This window comes from Bufo gargarizans, chromosome 4 (assembly GCF_014858855.1).
Source record: "Bufo gargarizans isolate SCDJY-AF-19 chromosome 4, ASM1485885v1, whole genome shotgun sequence".
Lineage (NCBI taxonomy): Eukaryota > Metazoa > Chordata > Amphibia > Anura > Bufonidae > Bufo > Bufo gargarizans.
This window is the reverse complement of record NC_058083.1, coordinates 283,609,111-283,627,940: the sequence shown is the minus strand read 5'-3', so window position 1 is coordinate 283,627,940 and position 18,830 is coordinate 283,609,111. Positions and strand designations below refer to the sequence as shown.

Here is an 18,830-nt window from a genome sequence, read left to right as displayed (position 1 = left end):
CGTACAGCGTCACAACACACTATGACCTGACGCTGCACACAGTCAGGTGAAAGTGCAGTGCAGGCCCGGAGAAGAACAGGAAGTGAAGAATATAGAGGAAACCGCCGGACCTCAAAAGGAGCAGTGGCACAGGAGAGGTAAGTGAATTTATTTTAAAGTCTGATACAGAGTTCTTACATGGGTGTCTGATCTGATGGCTGATATGGGGGTCTGACATGGAGGTTTCATTTTGATCTGAGGTCTGATACTTGGCCTGACATGGATCTGAGGTCTGATACTTGGCCTATCCCCGGAAGAAGCCAGGTTTACTGGCAAAACGGCGTTGGGTCAGGAGTCGGCCGAGAGATCTTTGCACCACTCAGGGTATGTTTAATCTTGTTTTTGTACTTTAACCTCAATCTCTACAATTGCCTCCTTTGCACTTTGTTTGGGGCGTTGCTGTCATGAGGTTTTTGAGGTACACTTTTTTAGCTAGCATTCTTTTTTTTTTTCCCTGTTGTTTTTTTCGTGCACTGATCTCCCGGCCTCTCCTTGGGTCCTGCTCCTCATCTGTGTCCTGCCTTGTGCTTCCTTCTTTTATCATGCATGTATGTATTGTTTATATATATTTATAATAAAGTCTTTTGGATTTTCATATATACGAAAGTCAGTTTCATTTTTGGGTGATTCTGACATGGAAGCCTGATGGGGGGTCTGATTACAGAGTTCTGATCAGGTTCTGTTCTGATGTCCTGATATGAGGGTATGATCTGAAGATCTGATATGAGGTCCTGATATGGAGGTTTGATTTGAGGATCTGATATGGGGGTCTGATTTTAGGTCTGATCTGATGAAAAAAAAAATATCTTATTTTCCTCCTCTAAAACCTGGGGTATGGTCTTATCACCAGTTGCATCTTATAAAGCGAAAAATTCTGTAGTTTTTCCTAATGTGCATCACCGATAGAGGGCTTTACACTGTTCATGCATGCAATGACATATGTTGGCAATAGTAGTCCTTGTAAACACGAAATTGACCACAGCAGTCTCCCAGAAGTCTTTCGGTGGGTGCACGTCCCCAATATGAGGAGACAGCACACCAGGAATTTTGAATAATGCTTCTTTAATTCATTAGTATTCACACACCAGTGGTAATTTATTTTTACAGTAGTGCAACGTTTTGGACATTTTCAGTTTAGTCCCCTTTTTTAAGCTGATGATTATAAGAAAAGAAAAATTTCAAATTACATAAATCCTTTAGAGTAACATCATTTTCTTATATATACCAAGGATACAGAAGAGACGTGGGGTCGTATAGTACATGATTAGACACATTGAGGTATACAACTGCATGATTAGTAAGAACAATGCTGTTCCACATATCAATGATTGAAATAACAGCACAAAAAGCATTTATACAGTATATTTGCCCTGCATGTATACATGATTGGTAAGTATATTGTAAGAAAGGAACAAAAAGCAAGGGGCAAAAAGGAAAAAGAGACCAAAATGGAGCAAAAGAAGACACAGGAAAAGGATAATGTAAAAAAAATAGGACAAAGTGTGGCCCAAAAATTCAGAGAAAGAGTTCATTGAGAGCAATAGAGAACCACATGTCCAAGGCATCATGAAAGTCAAGAAGAGTACATGATTAATAGGGGTGGAAGTAACATGATTCAGGCACATATATTTATATCAGTAGAAAAATGGTGATATGGGATTTCCACATGGCTGGAGCCCGGTAGTTGAGAGATATATGAAGAGGGATCTCAATGTTAAAGCAGGAGATTAAACTCCTATTCAAGGGTAAATAAAAAGGTTGTAAATGGGTAAGGTTACCTGGTATATGCTTAGGCCACGGGTTTGGTGTGCATGGTAGATGAGGGCGGCTGCGGCATTTAAAACCGCTGCTACGGGCGTCATGGCCTAATCGAAGACTAGGCCTATTGGGTCGGCGCAATGACAGGAACTTCGATAGCTGTGCTGTATGCGGCCGTGGGCATGCGCAGTCGGTCCAGGAATGCCCGGGCGCCATCTTGGGTGATGGCGTGATGTGCTGGATGCGGCCTGGGGGAGGCGGCAGGCAGCGTGGGCATGCGCAGTATGTCCGGGAATGCCCAGACGCCATGTTAGGTGATTCATCTGTATCCAAGGCAAAGTTGGGGCATACGCAGTAGAAAGTCAGAAGGGATTCTTGATGAGGGAAAAGGGGATTAATGGGTAACTAGGCATGGGTCATGTTAGGTTCCCTATTGTTGACTATTGGCTAGAGTAGTTAGCAATATATAACGTGGCACAATAGGAGGAGTATATATTTATTAAGTATTATCGGTTGTAGATAAGGTGTATAGGTATATATAGATTAGATAAATGTCTCATTAGATCCATACATGTATATTTCATCATGAGTATCAACAAATACCAACACATAATAATAAGAGCGTTGATGGAGAACGGGCTGAAATGGTCTCCTGTAGCAGAGACATCCATTCTGGTTCATTACAGTGCATACTTGCTGTAGGACCCAATTTGTGCTTCTCGGGTGTACCCACCCGATACTAGACTGGAAAAAAGATAGTAGACTGGAAAAAGGTCCTGTAAGGGAACATAATAAATAATAAATATTCATTAGACAAGGAGGTGGTCATGATAACCTATCAATACCAGTTACATATATTTGTAATTTTTATTTAGGCCCCCTGGATGGAGGGTACCCAGGCGACGAATCAATTGCATTTCACGTTTGAGTAGAATCTCTTCCCTATTTCCCCCTCTTCGTGGTGGGGGCACCCAGTCGATTACCTGGAATCTTAATTGGCTGGATGAGTGTGTGTGGTATAGGAAATGTTCAACTAGAGGTGCTTATATTTTTTGTATGGATGTTAGATTTATGTTGGCTGATTCTGTCCTTAATCTTCTGGGTAGTTTCGCCAACATAGCCAACACCACAAGGGCATTTAATAAGATAAACAACAAAACTGCTGGTACATGAGAAGTGGCCTCTAATGTCATATTTCTTTCCTGAACAGGGATGTGTAAATGAGGGTCCCTTGGTGACATTTCCACACTAAGCGCAGTTGAGGTATGGGTAGGTGCCCAGGTTTTGGCTGCCTGTGATGGTGTTTTTGGGCTCTAACATATCTAGGGCCTAAATCTGAGCAAATTAGATGGTCCCTAATGTTCCTTGGGTGTTTGTATGACATAAGCGGTTTGGACTTGGTTGTGGTAAGCTTCTCTGAAGGATGTGCCAATGTTTATGGATGATCCGGCTTATATCTGTACTGTATGTAGAGTATGTGGTGACGCACAGAATCGTGTAATCATCATTGGCTGGTTTGGGTTTAAGAAGTTCATCACGTGTGTGCTTCTTTGTGTTGTCCAAATGTCGTTTGACTAGTGGTGTTGGGACATTTTTAGACATAAATTTGTTGGATATTTTGATTAGCTTTGTTGAAGTTACTGGGTCGGATACAATTCTTCTGACCCTTATCAATTGTGACAGTAAAAGGGAGTCAATCAGGCCAGGAGCATGACAACGATCATAGCGAAGTAGACTATTCCTACCTGTAGGTTTCGTGTAGAGGTCAAATTCTAGTGTGTTGTCCCTTAGCTTAAGTAAAACATCCAGAAAGGGTATTTTGGTTTGGCTTGTTTCTAAGGTGAAGGCAATGGATTCGGCACCCGAGTTGATAATTTTACACAATTGTTATAGAGGTTGTGTTCATAGACGACCCTCTCTTCAAACGCATTCATGTATATGATGGCGAAAGTCGGTGCAACGTTACAGCCCATGGCGGTCCTGGATACTTGCAGGTAGAATTGGTCCTCGAATAAAAAAATAGCTACTCTTTAATACGAAGTTGAAAAGGTCAATGATTGATTTTTCCATTTCATCCACCATGACGGCCACAAGTGAGAGAAAATCCTTGACGTCTGTATGGGCAGGAATATACAGACAGCGTTTAAATTGCCGCCACCCCTTCTCACCCTCAGTGTTTTTCCTGCCCCTATGGGGTCAGCATGCAGAGAGAGGCCTCCCTGTGGGGAGGTGAAGATTGATACTTTTACCTTCATCATCCCTCGCTGCCTTCCCGCGGCAGGGGCTAAGGCTGGGCAGCGGGGACAACATGGACGCTCGCTCCGGCTCATGCTGGGGACTGCGTTCCGTCCAGTTCGCGGTCTTCCTTCCACAACTAAGTAGGAAGCAGCCACCGATGCCTGCGGTCTCATGGGACGCTCGCTCCGGCTCATGCTGGGGCCTGCGCTCCGTCCATATCGCGGTCCTGCTTTCACAGGTATTAGGAAGCAGACCACCGATGCCTGTAGTCAAGTGGGACGCGCGCTTTATTGACCCTTGCGATACTGAATGGTGGAGCTACAGCGCACGCGGATGACGTCAGACGTAGATACTACTATTTGTGGTGCTCATGCAGCTTAGAAACAGCATCTCTGCCACCATGTCAACACCTGAAGCTCCAGCATCCCATCAGGAGGGCACTGACCCCTCTCCGGCTGCACCTCCCGTGATTTCCCCTATGGGGAGTATGGTCTCTTTTATTTTAAGTTACATACCTATGATTTATCATATGATATTTGGTTGCTCTCCTCTGTTCCTTAGGGAGCTAGGGAAACAAAGTCTAAATCCAGACCTCTAAAGTGCGCTACTTGTGCCAAGAGATTTCCGGATAACTACAAAAAGAAATTATGTAAAGTCTGCATATCGGACATCTTAAAGGAAGAACAACCATCTATCTTTTCTCAGATGAAATCTTTTATCCAGGAGGCGATCAGATCTATCCTGGATGAGTGGATCGAACCGTAAAAGAGGCTAAGGGTATTAAAGGAATTCAGAAATAGATTAAGATTCGATCCAGCCGAATGTAAGATATTTGAGATCCCCAAAATCGATATTCAGGTGGTGTTAAGTGATCCAGTGGAACGCAAAGCAGACTCCCTCCCAAGGAAAGCGATGTTTGGAGTCAAGACTAATATTGCAGCCACATCGGTAGCCAAAACTATGTATTTCTGGTTATCAAAATTAGATGAGCATCTAAAAAATAGGACTCCCAGGGAAGACATTATAAATTCTATATCACTATTAAAATCCGCAACTGCTTTCCTGGCTGACTGTTTGGTTTTCCACCAGAGATGCAGCTTTGTCTAATGCGGCTAGAAGAGCCTTGTGGATGAAAGCCTGGTCGGGGGACAAGGCCTTCAAGGCCAAATTATGTTCAATTGCTCAGGTGAATTTGTATTTGGGCCAGCATTAGATAAAATACTGGAAAAAGCTGCCGTCAAAAAGAAGGGGTTTCTGGAAGAGAAAGAAACTAAAACTGCTTTCCTGATAGCCATAATATCTGCTAGATGTAAAAGTGAAATTCAGGCCCTTTCCTGTAGAGAGCCATACCTAAATGTTTTTGAGGACCGAGTAACATTGAGACTAGATCCAGGGTTCCTCCCCAAGGTGGCATCAGATTATCACCGTGACCAAGAAATCGTTTTACCTTTACAGTCCCTCCAAAGGATGAGGCTGAAGAAACATTGCAACCTCTTGATGTTAGAAATTCAATTTTACAATATCTAGAAGCGTCTAAGACCTTTAGGAAAGACGATAATTTTTTTAGTTCAGTTTGCAGTTCGAAACATAGGAAGGAAGCTTTCTAAAGCCTCTGTAAATCGCTGGATCAGAGCTCCTATAGGATGTTGTTACTCCCTTCAAAATATTCCTTGTCCTATGGGTATTAAAGCTCACTCTACCAGGGCAACTGCCTCTTCTTGGGCAGAAAAAGGAGGTGTTTCTTTAGATCAGATTTGCAAAGCGGCTACTTGGTCTAGTATCAACACCTTCATTAAACATTCTCACTAGTGGCCATCATGGTGGATGAAATGGGAAACCGTAATTAGACTTACCGGTAATTCCGTTTCCTTGAATACACCATGATGGCCCATATACAGGTGAAACTCGAAAAATTACAATATCGTGCAAAAGTCCATTTATTTCAGTAATGCAAATTAAAAGGAATTGCATTAATGCAGCTTAAATTTTGTGAAAAGGTTCAATATTCTAGCCTCAAATTGTCACACTCTAGTCAGCTAATTAATCCATATCCCCCTGAGCAAAGGGTACCTCAAAATTTAGACTTTGGGGTTTCATAAGCTATAAGCCATAATCATCCAAATTTTTACAAATAAAGGCTTGAACTAGCTCACTTTGCATGTAAGGAGTCTATCTCATATGTTAGTTTCATCTTCTAAGTTGCATTATTATAATAAATAAACTTTGCGCGATATTCACATTTTTTCGAGTTTCACCTGTATATTCCCTCCCAAAAAAAATAAAAAATAGAGAGAGATATTATATTAAATTCCTATATCTAGATTTGGGTATGAAGTAATACTCAAATGGACACACTCACATTGCTCACCTACCTTGGTAATTTGGAAGAACACTGAGGGTGGGGAGGGGTGGGGGAAATTTAAACTCTCTCTGTATATTCCTGCCCCTACAGAGGTCAAGGGTCACCCCTCACTTGTGGCCGTCATGATGGATTCAAGGAAACGGAATTACCAGCAAGTCTAATTATGGTTTTCGTCACTTGTAAACTCCATTTTGTCTTCTAAGACCTTAGAAACATGTCCTCATCGGTGGGGATATTGGTGTACAGGCTGGTCACATCCATAGTGACCAAGAGACTGCTACTCCAGTCAACCTGCAGGTCCCTGCAGAAAATCTGTTGTATCTAGGATGTAAGACTTACCTCGCTGGGCGTATGGTCGCAGTAGTGGCCTAGTACTACGGCTGAGGGTTGGAAAACCGATTCGCAACCCAACACAATAGGGCGACCAGGGGGGTTATTTAGACTGTTATGAATTTTTGTCAGCATGTATATTACCGGGATACGGGGATTCTTAGGTGTCAAAAATTCGGCTAATTTTTTGTGGATAATGCCTTTCTCTAATGTATGGAGTGTCTGCTGTAATGATGAAGCTGGCTCATGGTCAACTGGTATGTAAGTGTTCCTATCACTCGGTTGTCGCATGACTTCCTTTCTATAATCCTCTCTATCCATTATAACAATGCCCGAGCCCTTGTCTGCTGGTTTAATTAAATTTTTTTCATTATTCTTAAGACTGTCTAGTGCAATTTTTTCCGCTTTACTAAAGTTGCATCTCACCTTCTTGTGTCGAAAATTATTTATTTTTAATATTCAAGTTGCTTCAGGTCCTTCTGGATGAAAAAAATGTAGGTTTCAACCACTTCATTATTATGTGGTGGTTCAAAGGTACTCTTGGGTCTGTGTCCTTTATTGGATGGTGGACAGTGTCGTTGTCGTTTTTTGAGTTGCCCAGGTTGGTTTGTCTATATCGATGTGAGCTCTAAGGCAAAGGCATCTGTATTATCTTGACATCTCTGTATCTAGTGTAAATGGGGCCGGAAGATGGGTTGGTGCGAACCCTAATCCTTTGTTTAGAAAGGGTATCTGCGTCATTTAGTCGTAGGTTGGAGAGATTCACTACCAGGTTCTCTTGATTTTGTGTGGTGATGTCCGTTGGGTTAGGTGTCATTGTGCACGTGTTCGGTTGCTGGATCTGGTTTGGATCGGCTCCCTCCTGTTGCAGTTATTTTAGTTAAAAGTGTATAGGGGCTAATTTCAGTAAATTTAAGTAATTTGCTATGCCTGTTTTTTGCCTGCCCCCTTTTCCCACCACTGTGCGGGACCCCCTATGTTCATAAGAAGTAAACGAACAGAGGGAAGAAAGTTATATTGTTGTCTGTTACAATGAAGACACACAGGTCTGTATAGGAGCTGTAGACACAAATTGGTAGACAATTTTAATAAAGACCATTTGCAAAGTTGACTGTCACTTTATTAATAAAACAGTATTTTTTTCCCCCTCTTCCTCGATAACCATCAGTACATTTTATCACACACATATATCTTAACATTGTCTTTTGTTCAATTTTTTTACGTCCATATAGACATCTCAGTGCCACTCATTTTCACTCAGGTGGTGTAATAAGCAATTACAATTTTTCATGCATATTCTTCCTCCTTTCCCTTTCTTCATTGTACATGTGCTATTCTGACTTAACATCTTAATATTTTGCATATTTCTGGTGCTTCAGAGAAACAAATGATGGGTGGATTAGCCTTTCCGTCCTTAATTCATCTGAGTATATATGGTTTTATCCACGGATGTCTCATTTCCTGGTTACAAAAGATTTTATAGAGGTTGTCCCGTGTTTTCAAGTTATCCCCTATCCAAAAGGTAGATAACTAACTTATTGGTGAGGGTCTCAACTACTTAGACTCCCCCGTGATCCTGAGAACAGGGGTTCTATTCCGATCAGTTAGTTATCCCCTTTTCTGTGGATTTTAGTATGGAATGAATGATTCATTTATGTTTTTCCTTCTTTTACAGCTGGTATCTTGGGTAAGAAGCAGAACTGTTTTGATGACTTCCAGTGTGCTGCTGAATATCTAGTGAAGAAAGGGTACTCCACTTCAGAGAAAATCACCATCAATGGAGGTTCAAATGGTGGCCTTTTAGTTGGTATGTTGTTTTATGTACTTCGCTTTTGCTAAAACTATGCTGTTAGGGTTATGTGAGTCTTATCCACCATATCTGCAACAGAACCTCTTCCTACAACAGAAAGGTGTCAAAACACACAGATCAGTGCATATGGGACAGTGTAACTCATGCTGACCCCTGTCTACTACCAACATCTCCTACAACGGGCACATGAGCATCACAACTGGGCCATGGATCAATGAAAAAAGGTGGCCTGGTTTGTTATGTGCATCACTTAGGCTGTGTTCACACTCATATCATTACACCTCATCTCTGAGTAGGCTTCACTACTGTTTTGGCTCACAATAACTGATGGAAGGAAGTAACTGACCACATAACTGAATTGTGAACTCTGCCTTACTTGTGCTGGAAAAATAAGTCAGATCCAGGGGCGTGCACAGAAATCATGAGGCCCCATAGCACAGAATCCCCCACCCACCCCAATAAAAAGTACAATCATTGCACTAACATAATAAGAACGTTATTGGTAAATTTTATGTGCATTACGTTTATGTCTGCATGCAACGTCTAAAGGGTTAAAATGGCGAAGCTGAAGCTAGCTATCTTATAGCTGACACCAACAGCTGATGGCACAGGCTCAACTCCTGAGCCTGTGCCTTCACTGTGCTACAAATCTACATGGCAGTCCTTGCCCCTCATTGCCCCATTAGAAATAGGCTGTTACTAATAGGACAATGTATATGCACACATATAAACACCAGTACAACCATGTCCCTGTACCTTTCCACCCTAAATCGCACATTACACACCCAGCCTCACCCAGCAGAGCAGACGCAGCACACTGAGTGCGAATAGTCACTGACCCACTGTGTCCCCCTCTCCTGCACATTGCAGAACAGTATGTGAGTGACTACATTAACAGTAAGACCATGAATGTGCTGAGTGTAGAATTCAGGAGTGGGGCCTTTGCTTTTGGATGCATATTCTCTTTCTCCAGAGTCCAGTTATCCAGGCCAGGAGCTCTCCAGATCGCAGTGGACAGGAGGGCAGAGCACTGAAGCGCTGCTGTACTTACTTGGGCGCTCTCTTACAATGCTTTCCTGCTCATCTCACTGTATTGGTGCCAGATGCATCAGGCAGGCCGAGCAACAGAGCCAAGAGCAGAGGTCAGGTGGCCATGCTTAAAATTTAGCTGACCAATAAGCAGTGCAGGAAGCCCAGCATCGGCTGACTGTGACAGATGGCGGCAGCAGGGCCAAGGAGGAAGGGAGGCGTGTATTCATGTTGAAAAGGGGGCATGGCCACTTAGCCTAGTCGGGCTTCCCAAACTAACACGCCCCATAGCAACTGCATGGTCAGCCTCTGTGGGCTCTTCACCAGTGGTCTGATACATGGAGGCCCCACTTTGCAGCCGAGCAAATGCTCTTTGCTATTTTCAGAAGTCCCAAAACAGTGAATAGAGAGCAAGCCCCTCTGCAGGGCCACCCCTCCATTAGCTGCTATGGCACTTCTGAAAAAAGCCGAATCAGCATTCAACTATTTTAGATGTAGGGGTGGCTGTGCATGCATTCACTTTGGGCCCCATTCTGGAGATAGGACCAGGCCCTACACGTATCAGACATTAACTGCATATTCTAGTCAATATGCCATAAAGGTCCCAAATAGGAAAAACCTTAAAGGGTAAGCAAAATCAGTTTTAAACTGGGCATGATATCTGGTAGGGTGGCCTCTCTGCATTATAATGATACTTTTATGTGCTTAATCCGATGCTGCAATCCCCAAAAATATATACATTTGAATGTAATATAGGTCCTTCTAAAAAAAATTGCATATTGTGATAAAGTTCATTATTTTCTGTAATGTACTGATAAACATTAGACTTTCATATATTTTAGATTCATTACACACCAACTGAATTAGTTCAAGCCTTTTATTGTTTTAATATTGATGATTTTGGCATACAGCTCATGAAAACCCAAATTTCCTATCTAAAAAAATTAGCATATTTCATCCGACCAATAAAAGAAAAGTGTTTTTAATACAAAAAAAGTCAACCTTCAAATATGTTCAGTTATGCACTCAATACTTGGTCGGGAATCCTTTTGCAGAAATGACTGCTTCAATGCGGCGTGGCATGGAGGCAATCAGCCTGTGGCACTGCTGAGGTGTTATGGAGGCCCAGGATGCTTCGATAGCGGCCTTAAGCTCATCCAGAGTGTTGGGTCTTGCGTCTCTCAACTTTCTCTTCCCAATATCCCACAGATTCTCTATGGGGTTCAGGTTAGGAGAGTTGGCAGGCCAATTGAGCACAGTAATACCATGGTCAATAAACCATTTACCAGTGGTTTTGGCACTGTGAGCAGGTGCCAGGTCGTGCTGAAAAATGAAATCTTCATCTCCATAAAGCTTTTCAGCAGATGGAAGCATGAAGTGCTCCAAAATCTCCTGATAGCTAGCTGCATTGACCCTGCCCTTGATAAAACACAGTGGACCAACACCAGCAGCTGACATGGCACCCAGACCATCACTGACTGTGGGTACTTGACACTGGACTTCAGGCATTTTGGCATTTCCCTCTCCCCAGTCTTCCTCCAGACTCTGGCACCTTGATTTCGGAATGACATGCAAAATTTGCTTTCATTCTAAAAAAGGACTTTGGACCACCGAGCAACAGTCCAGTGCTGCTTCTCTGTAGCCCAGGTCAGGCGCTTCTGCCGCTGTTTCTGGTTCAAAAGTGGCTTGACCTGGGGAATGCGGCACCTGTAGCTCATTTCCAGCACACGCCTGTACACGGTGGCTCTGGATGTTTCTACTGCAGACTCAGTCCACTGCTTCCGCAGGTCCCCCAAGGTCTGGAATCGGTCCTTCTCCACAATCTTCCTCAGGGTCCGGTCACCTCTTCTCGTTGTGCAGCTTTTTCTGCCACACTTTTTCCTTCCCACAGACTTCCCACTGAGGTGCCTTGATACAGCACTCTGGGAACAGCCTATTCATTCAGAAATTTCTTTCTGTGTCTTACCCTCTTGCCTGAGTGTGACAATGATGGCCTTCTGGACAGCAGTCAGGTCGGCAGTCTTACCCATGATTGCGGTTTTGAGTATTGAACCAGGCTGCGAGTTTTTAAAAGCCTCAGGAATCTTTTGCAGGTGTTTAGAGTTAATTAGTTGATTCAGATGATTAGGTTAATAGCTAGTTTAGACAACCTTTTCATGATATGCAAATTTTTTTAGATAGGAATTTGGGGTTTTCATGAGCTGTATGACAAAATCATCAATATTAAAACAATAAAAGGCTTGAACTACGTCAGTTGTGTGTAATGAATCTAAAATATATGAAAGTCTAATGTTTATCAGTACATTACAGAAAATAATGAACTTTATCACAATATGCTAATTTTTTTAGAAGGACCTGTGTGTGTGTGTGTGTGTATATATATATATATATATATATATATATATATACATACACACACACACAGGACAAATGACGAGGCAGCACTTCCAGCTTTCAGTGGCAGGGGGAAGACCCCAAAACAACTTTAAACCAGCTTATATATATATATATATATATATATATATATATATATATATATATATATATATATATATTATAAAAAAAAATTCTAAGGATAGAGAGTTTTTTCTTAGAAATGAGCTAACTCTGTAGAGAAAAGACCTATATTATTCTGTAGGACAGAATTACTTGTCATGTTCGCAGCTGACCTACACGTTTTCAGATCTGACATTCACTGCACAGATGTTTCTATCATTATCATTAGGAGCCAAGCTCAAGGATCCTAGTGCTCCCTCAAGGTTTCTTTCTCATTGTTCTGTCCTTTATCAGTAATATACGTACAAGGGTGTTTATTGTCCTTTTTCATTTCATCTGAAATACTGTCTGGATATATGTATTCCTGATGTATAGACACTCCAATAAAATCTGGCATCTGTAGAATTATTTCTCATAAACTAAAAGCCATTTTCTTTTTTACTAGAATAAAAAAAAATATTACTTGTAAAACTATAACTATAAAATCAATGTCTCCCATGAAATCTAAAATGAGCCCAAAATGACATCCTGAGCAAATTTTCTTGACAGAACATGTGACTGACCATAAAAAGGTGTTCATGGCGGGATGTGAATCTCCTTCAACTTGAAACAGTAAATTGGATAATAAAGTGTACATTTGCTGTACAGTATGTTATGTAGGGGATCGCTCTCTCACAGGGGGTCTCAATCACAGACTTCTCCTCTGACAACGGGGTTCAAGTCCAAATGGTGCTTTATTTTGGCACTTCAGCACCATCACACACATAAACATCGAAAATAAACACCTGCCTGTCTGGGCTCTACCTAATACACGCGTTGTCTCTACCTCACCTATAGAGCGCCGTTTATACATGGGATTAGATCCGGTTTCCTCAGCCATATACGGTCCAGCAGCCTCCAGGCTGTAACCACACCAGCATGCTGGGGGGAGATGGTCCAGAAGTCCTCCTGACTCTGACCATGCAACCCTCTTTCTGTAGGGGTTGCTGGGCCCCCCAAACTATAGGCTTTACAAAGCCTCTTGGCCCCTCAGCCCTCCTGGCTGAGACCACACAGAGCCTCTCAGGCTCCCCTCTCTCTCAGACTTCCTCAGCCTTTCTTCCTCCAAGTCGTACACAGAGAGTTGCTTTATCCCTCCTTGATTACAGCAGCAGGCCTCACCTGCGATCACCTCCGGCAACAGACAACACATGTGGTGGAAGGGTGTGGACTGGCAGATCCCACTACCAAACCTATCCCCCAGTCCACATGAAATCCAGCCCAGAACAACATCTAGACAAAACTGTCCCAGCAAACTACACTTTGCTGAAACCACTGCAGGATTCTGGATTTCAGTTATCTCACCCAGCTGTGGTATCTGGGTGGGATATACACGCCTCCCAGCACTTATACTGTACACATCACCACAGTTAATAGGATATGACCTACTATAAATGTCTGATAGATGCAGGTTTCTCCCATTGAATATGCACCTAGGTTAAGAACAAGGTTCCACCTCCCATATATAAGAATGGAAAGCACTGTCCACATTAAGAGGACATTCCTCCATTATCTGTGCCCTCACAGATGTACTGCCAGGCTTCTCCAGTCCAAACGAGGATTGAAAGACCCCCTGTTCTAGTAGGTGATCCAGCCCTGTAGAATGATGCTGGTTCCCCTAGGGTGCACGAGACAGAGCAGGATGCATTGTCTCCTAATGGCCAGTTAAAAGCAACATGGACCATGGTTGGTCCATACTTCTACTTAAAGGATCTGCAATGCAAGTTATTTAGAAAATGTAAGGTACACTTTAACTTGTGCTAGCTGTAAAACTCCTGCAAGAACATTTTTAAAGAACATCATGTTATATTTTTATTTTTTTGTCAAATCTTTATTTTAATTTTGACAAATATTATCATCAATTGACAAGACATTAGCAGTAATAAAAAAACAATGAACAATAAAGAAGTACTCCACTATCCTCAATAATCACATACTTTGGTCAGATACAGTTACAGTAAAGTGCATAAATAGATGCAACGTGATGAAAGAAGCGACATAATCATGGCCTGTACGTACAGACTAAGGTAGACTTGTAATATAAACTCACTACTTATAAGAAGTGCTCATTTTGGCAAAAACCTTGACCTCTAATTAGCTCGTGGTACGTTGTACTCCGATACCCGTGGGAAGCGAGTTCAATGAAACCACGTCCAGCCCCGGTACTGATAACTCAATTAAATGTATTCTTATACCAGTATTTCAACCAACATAGTTCCTATACCATTCAGACCATTTTTCCCAGACTAAAAGAAATCTGTCATGAGAGAGAGAGAGTCTCCCAGCTAGTTAGTTCTTCTAACTGATAAATCTCCTGGACTTTAAAAACCCATTCTATCATGTTATATTTTAAATTAACTTGGAAAATATAATTTGTGTGCATATGTCCCATTTCTATTACTGTATTGTACTAATGTGTTTCACCATGCGGATGTGACAGGAAAGTTTGAGGAATTACACTAAGTATTTAGCGGGAAAAGGTCCTAATGCATTTGCACTTAACATTTTTATGTAAATAAAAGTGGAAGGTATAGTACAGTTAATGAGTTAGAGACGACCTGATGGGAAGTTCTACAGCATTTACCTCAATACATGATTTATGAGGAATCTGAATGTATAAAATGTTTGTTAACATTATTTTATAGCTGCATGTGCTAATCAGAGACCAGAGCTGTTTGGATGCGCCATTGCTCAAGTTGGTGTTATGGACATGTTGAAGTTCCACAAGTTCACTATTGGTCATGCATGGACAACAGACTATGGATGCTCCGACAATAAAGAACACTTTGAATGGCTATACAAGTAAGACTTGTGCATTTTATTGTAGATTCAGTAAACAAATAGTAAATGATATGGTACTGTTCAACCATTTTGTTCTGTAATGTTGCATACAGTGTAAATCGTGGGGAACATTTAAAGAAATAGGCCAGTTTTCTCACTGACAAACTTTCTTATATTTTCCATCAGACAAGGCACTTTAAAAAAGGTGGGTTGGGTTTTAAGGTAATCGTTTTTGAATTAGGTTTCCCATTATCAAATTACCTATCTATATATCTTTGGAAGGGAATTGTGCCGTCTCATACCAGTCACAAGTGATGGTCCTATTGCAGAGACCTCCACCAATGACATGTCAGTAAATCATCCAAGGTCACTTTTAATAACAAATTTATCCAACAACAATTTTGTTCTCAAAATATAACTGTCCCACAAATAATATTTTTATAATTAAATGCAGCCTATAATTAGAAGCATATTTTAGTTTTTTAGTTTTTTTTTACTTATTTGAAAAATGCTTATTTTCTCAGATATTCCAAGAATAATGTTGGTACAGCGCTACCTGATGTTTCTATTGAACAGTTTTTCTGTGTCCACCCCAATAAATGTGCTGAGGTGGACACACCTGCCCAGACTTGCCTGTCTCTGTGCTCCTGATGTGGTGAGCCGGCTGCTTCTGAAGCTCCATCACCGTGTCTGTTTGTCAGAGAAGATGCTGATCAAGTACATTTACAGTAATGTTGTCTCGCTCTCTTGTCACTTGTTTAGCATTTTCTCTGAGAGTCCAGACTGTCCACTACGGCACATTTGCTGAGGTGAACACAGCAGGGGGTACTATTTTAACACTATTTTGGATTTTTGTAATGTACTTATAAAAATGTTTAGAAGTATGGGTTGGATTTAGCTATAAACATTTTTTTTTGTGAGACAACCCCTTTAACAGATGGTTATACCACCTTTAGCAGCAATAAGTGTTCTTAAAGGGCTTGTCTCACTTCAGTAAGTGGCATTTATCATGTAGAGAAAGTTAATACAAGGCACTTACTAATGTATTGTGATTGTCCATATTGCCTCCTTTGCTGGCTGGATTAATTTTTCCATTACATTATACACTGCTGGTTTCAATGGTTATGAACACCCTGCAATCCATCAGTGGTGGTCATGCTTGCACAATATAGAAAAAAATACTAGCCTATGTGCGCTCTCAAGGTCTCGGCCACAAGAGAGGCTGGCGCTTTATCCTATAGTGTGCAAGCACGACCACCACTGATGGATTTCAGGGGGGTCTGTAACCATGGAAACGAGCAGTGCATAATGTGATGATGCAGATCTACTTTTGGATTTTGTGTTATTTTCATGCCGCAATACCCAGTTCAGCTTCAGCTTACAGACAAATACCCAAACATTCTAATTTCTTTTCCAGTACAGGACATAATTCAATTTATTGTGGTCCTGAGGCACCAATTTGTCGAACATTCGTCACCCCGTGAGTGCCATGGTTGACTGTTATGGCAGACATAGGGTCTGCGTTGGGCAGTTTGAGACTCCATCGAACTTTAGAGCTCATCCAAGCATTTTTGAATATATGAGATGGGCATTGATATTAGGCTTGGATTGCAGCTTTAAGTTGCCTATTGTATTAGCATTGGGTGACATGAGCAATGACTGTAGCTGTAGACAGGGAGGCCTGGAGATGTTTGGATGATGATGATGTAGGATGTTTTGTGACCTCCTCAATGATCTGTTGCTTCAGGTCTGCCACTCCTGCAGATATTTGCCTCTCATCCACATCTCCTGTATTCTGGCTTATTGTTTTGATCAAGACCCAAAGACTTAGAAATGTTTTTTAACCCTTAACCCACTGATATATTTTCTTAGATATTTTTCAAATTATGAGTTTTTATAGAACTGCAGTAGTCACTACTTCATTTTTGCAGAAGATATAGAATAAATAAAACGAAGTGGCAGTTATCCTTTAGAAAATTAATTTATAATATAATCCATTATTCTCAGGAAAGGTTCACAATGCTCCAAGGTAGGGCAAGGCTTCAGATAAATATATAATGTGTAGCTTGATGGATATTCATATTATATGGTTAGATAAAATGTCAAGCAAATATATAAAATGATGCTTGATGTTTGCAATATTATCAGAATCTTATTAAAAAGATCTTTTTACGTTTCATTGACAGGATAATAGAACCTTTTCTTGGAGCAACATCAAGTTTGTCATTTAATTATTTTCAATAGAGGGAAAGTTTTATTGAGAAATAACCCGAAAGCCATGTTTTGGGTACAGACTGATAAGGTGTCAAGCTTGGGACGGACTTTAATTAATTTTTTTAACGATTACAGTAATTCAAAACGTATGCAGGAAAGGAGGTGCTTGGTTCGGCTTCTTTCTACCACCGCGCTGCTGTAGCACAGGCGCCAGCTGTTACAGAGCACTGTAGGATGCCATAGACCAGCAGTTCTGGACGTTCCGTATTTTACTTTAACTGGTCACAAATTCTGGCAGATGTGTTGGTGAAACCAGAATAATCATTTGTAAATTCTCATTTCAGATACTCACCACTTCATAATATCAAGGTGCCTGAAGGAGATGGGAAGCAGTATCCAGCCATGTTGCTGCTCACGGCAGACCATGATGACAGAGTTGTTCCTTTACATTCTCTAAAATTTATAGCTACTCTGCAATTCATCGTGGGTCGAAGCCCAAAACAGACCAATCCTCTCCTCATTCACGTGGATACCAAAGCGGGCCACGGGGCAGGGAAGCCAACTGCCAAAGTGATTGAGGAAGTCTCTGATATGTTTGCTTTCATTGCACAATGTCTAAATCTCAGTTGGGTTGAATAAGTAAAACTGGATGGATTTCATTTTTAACACAAGGGCTTTTCTGTCACATAACAAACTTCAGTATATTTCTTTGTAAGACTGAATTTCCTATTTTATCTTCATTTTACATGTATCCCTGTTACTTGATCTACAGTATACTGTATCATGAATTGAGATGGTCTTTTTCTTAATCAGAGCGTGAACGGTATATCTTTTTATCAGATATGCCTTGAAGGTACTGCCCTTCAAGTAACTTTAAGCATACTTTATCCACTACATTTGAGAAGTTGTAAATGTGTATGACGGAAATCAAATAAATATTTGCTTCCACTTTGTTGTCTTATGTATATTCTTCATTTGTGTTACTATATGTTTCAAAAGGTCCTACAATTACTAAACAGTATTTCTCCCAACTATTATCGTATTGCAGCTTAGCCCTATTCACGCAGAGCTAAAATACCACACCCAGCCTATGCACTAGTAGTACTGGTTTCTAATCTTAAGGCCCCTTGCAGACGAGCGTTTGTCACGCTGCGAGACCACAGTGCAGCTCCCGGCCTGACCTCTCAGCACTGCCGGAGTCCCATAGCATTATATTGATTTATGATGCTATGTAACCCTTACAGTTCTGAAATGTATTGGATAACACTTACATAATGCTGCCAGTATTATCCAATACATTCCAGAACTGTAAGGGTTACATAGCATCTTAAATCAGTATAAAGCTAAGTGACCCGTCAGGCTGGGAACTGCGCTGCAGACTCATTGTGCACTGTGCGCAGCGTGACATCTCTCCCTCCGTCATGCGCCTCCTGCCCCGCCTGCCTGCTTCATTCATAAAGTGGAAGGAGCAGACAGACTGGGCAGGAGGCGCATGACAGACATTTTGCAAGCGGCTTGAGCGGCGTGATATTGTTGCGCGGCCACCCACCCGCGCCACTTAGACGTAAGGGAACACTGACTGCAGGGGCCAGGGGGGTCCACAGGTCCCTTTTGCAACTGCGACCCCTGTATGTACGCCACTGATTGCAGGGTGGTCATAACTAGAGATGAGCGAATTTCATATTTTGAAATTCGTTTGCGCTTCGTTTGGTGGTAAAAGCAAAATTGCGTTAT

General features: G+C 41.5%; 1 protein-coding gene across 1 annotated transcript in view; it reads left to right on the top strand.

Annotated features, from left to right (window-relative positions):
- LOC122934089 (prolyl endopeptidase) overlaps window positions 1-18,044 on the top strand; it is a 138,530-nt gene extending 120,486 nt beyond the window's left edge. Inside the window, exons 13-15 of the mRNA XM_044289264.1 lie at window positions 8,403-8,534; window positions 14,747-14,903; window positions 17,441-18,044. Coding sequence (XP_044145199.1) covers window positions 8,403-8,534; window positions 14,747-14,903; window positions 17,441-17,735 — 584 coding nt within the window. The 3' untranslated portion in view covers window positions 17,736-18,044. The remainder of the gene's footprint in view (window positions 1-8,402; window positions 8,535-14,746; window positions 14,904-17,440) is intronic.
- Window positions 18,045-18,830: the final 786 nt, after the last annotated feature.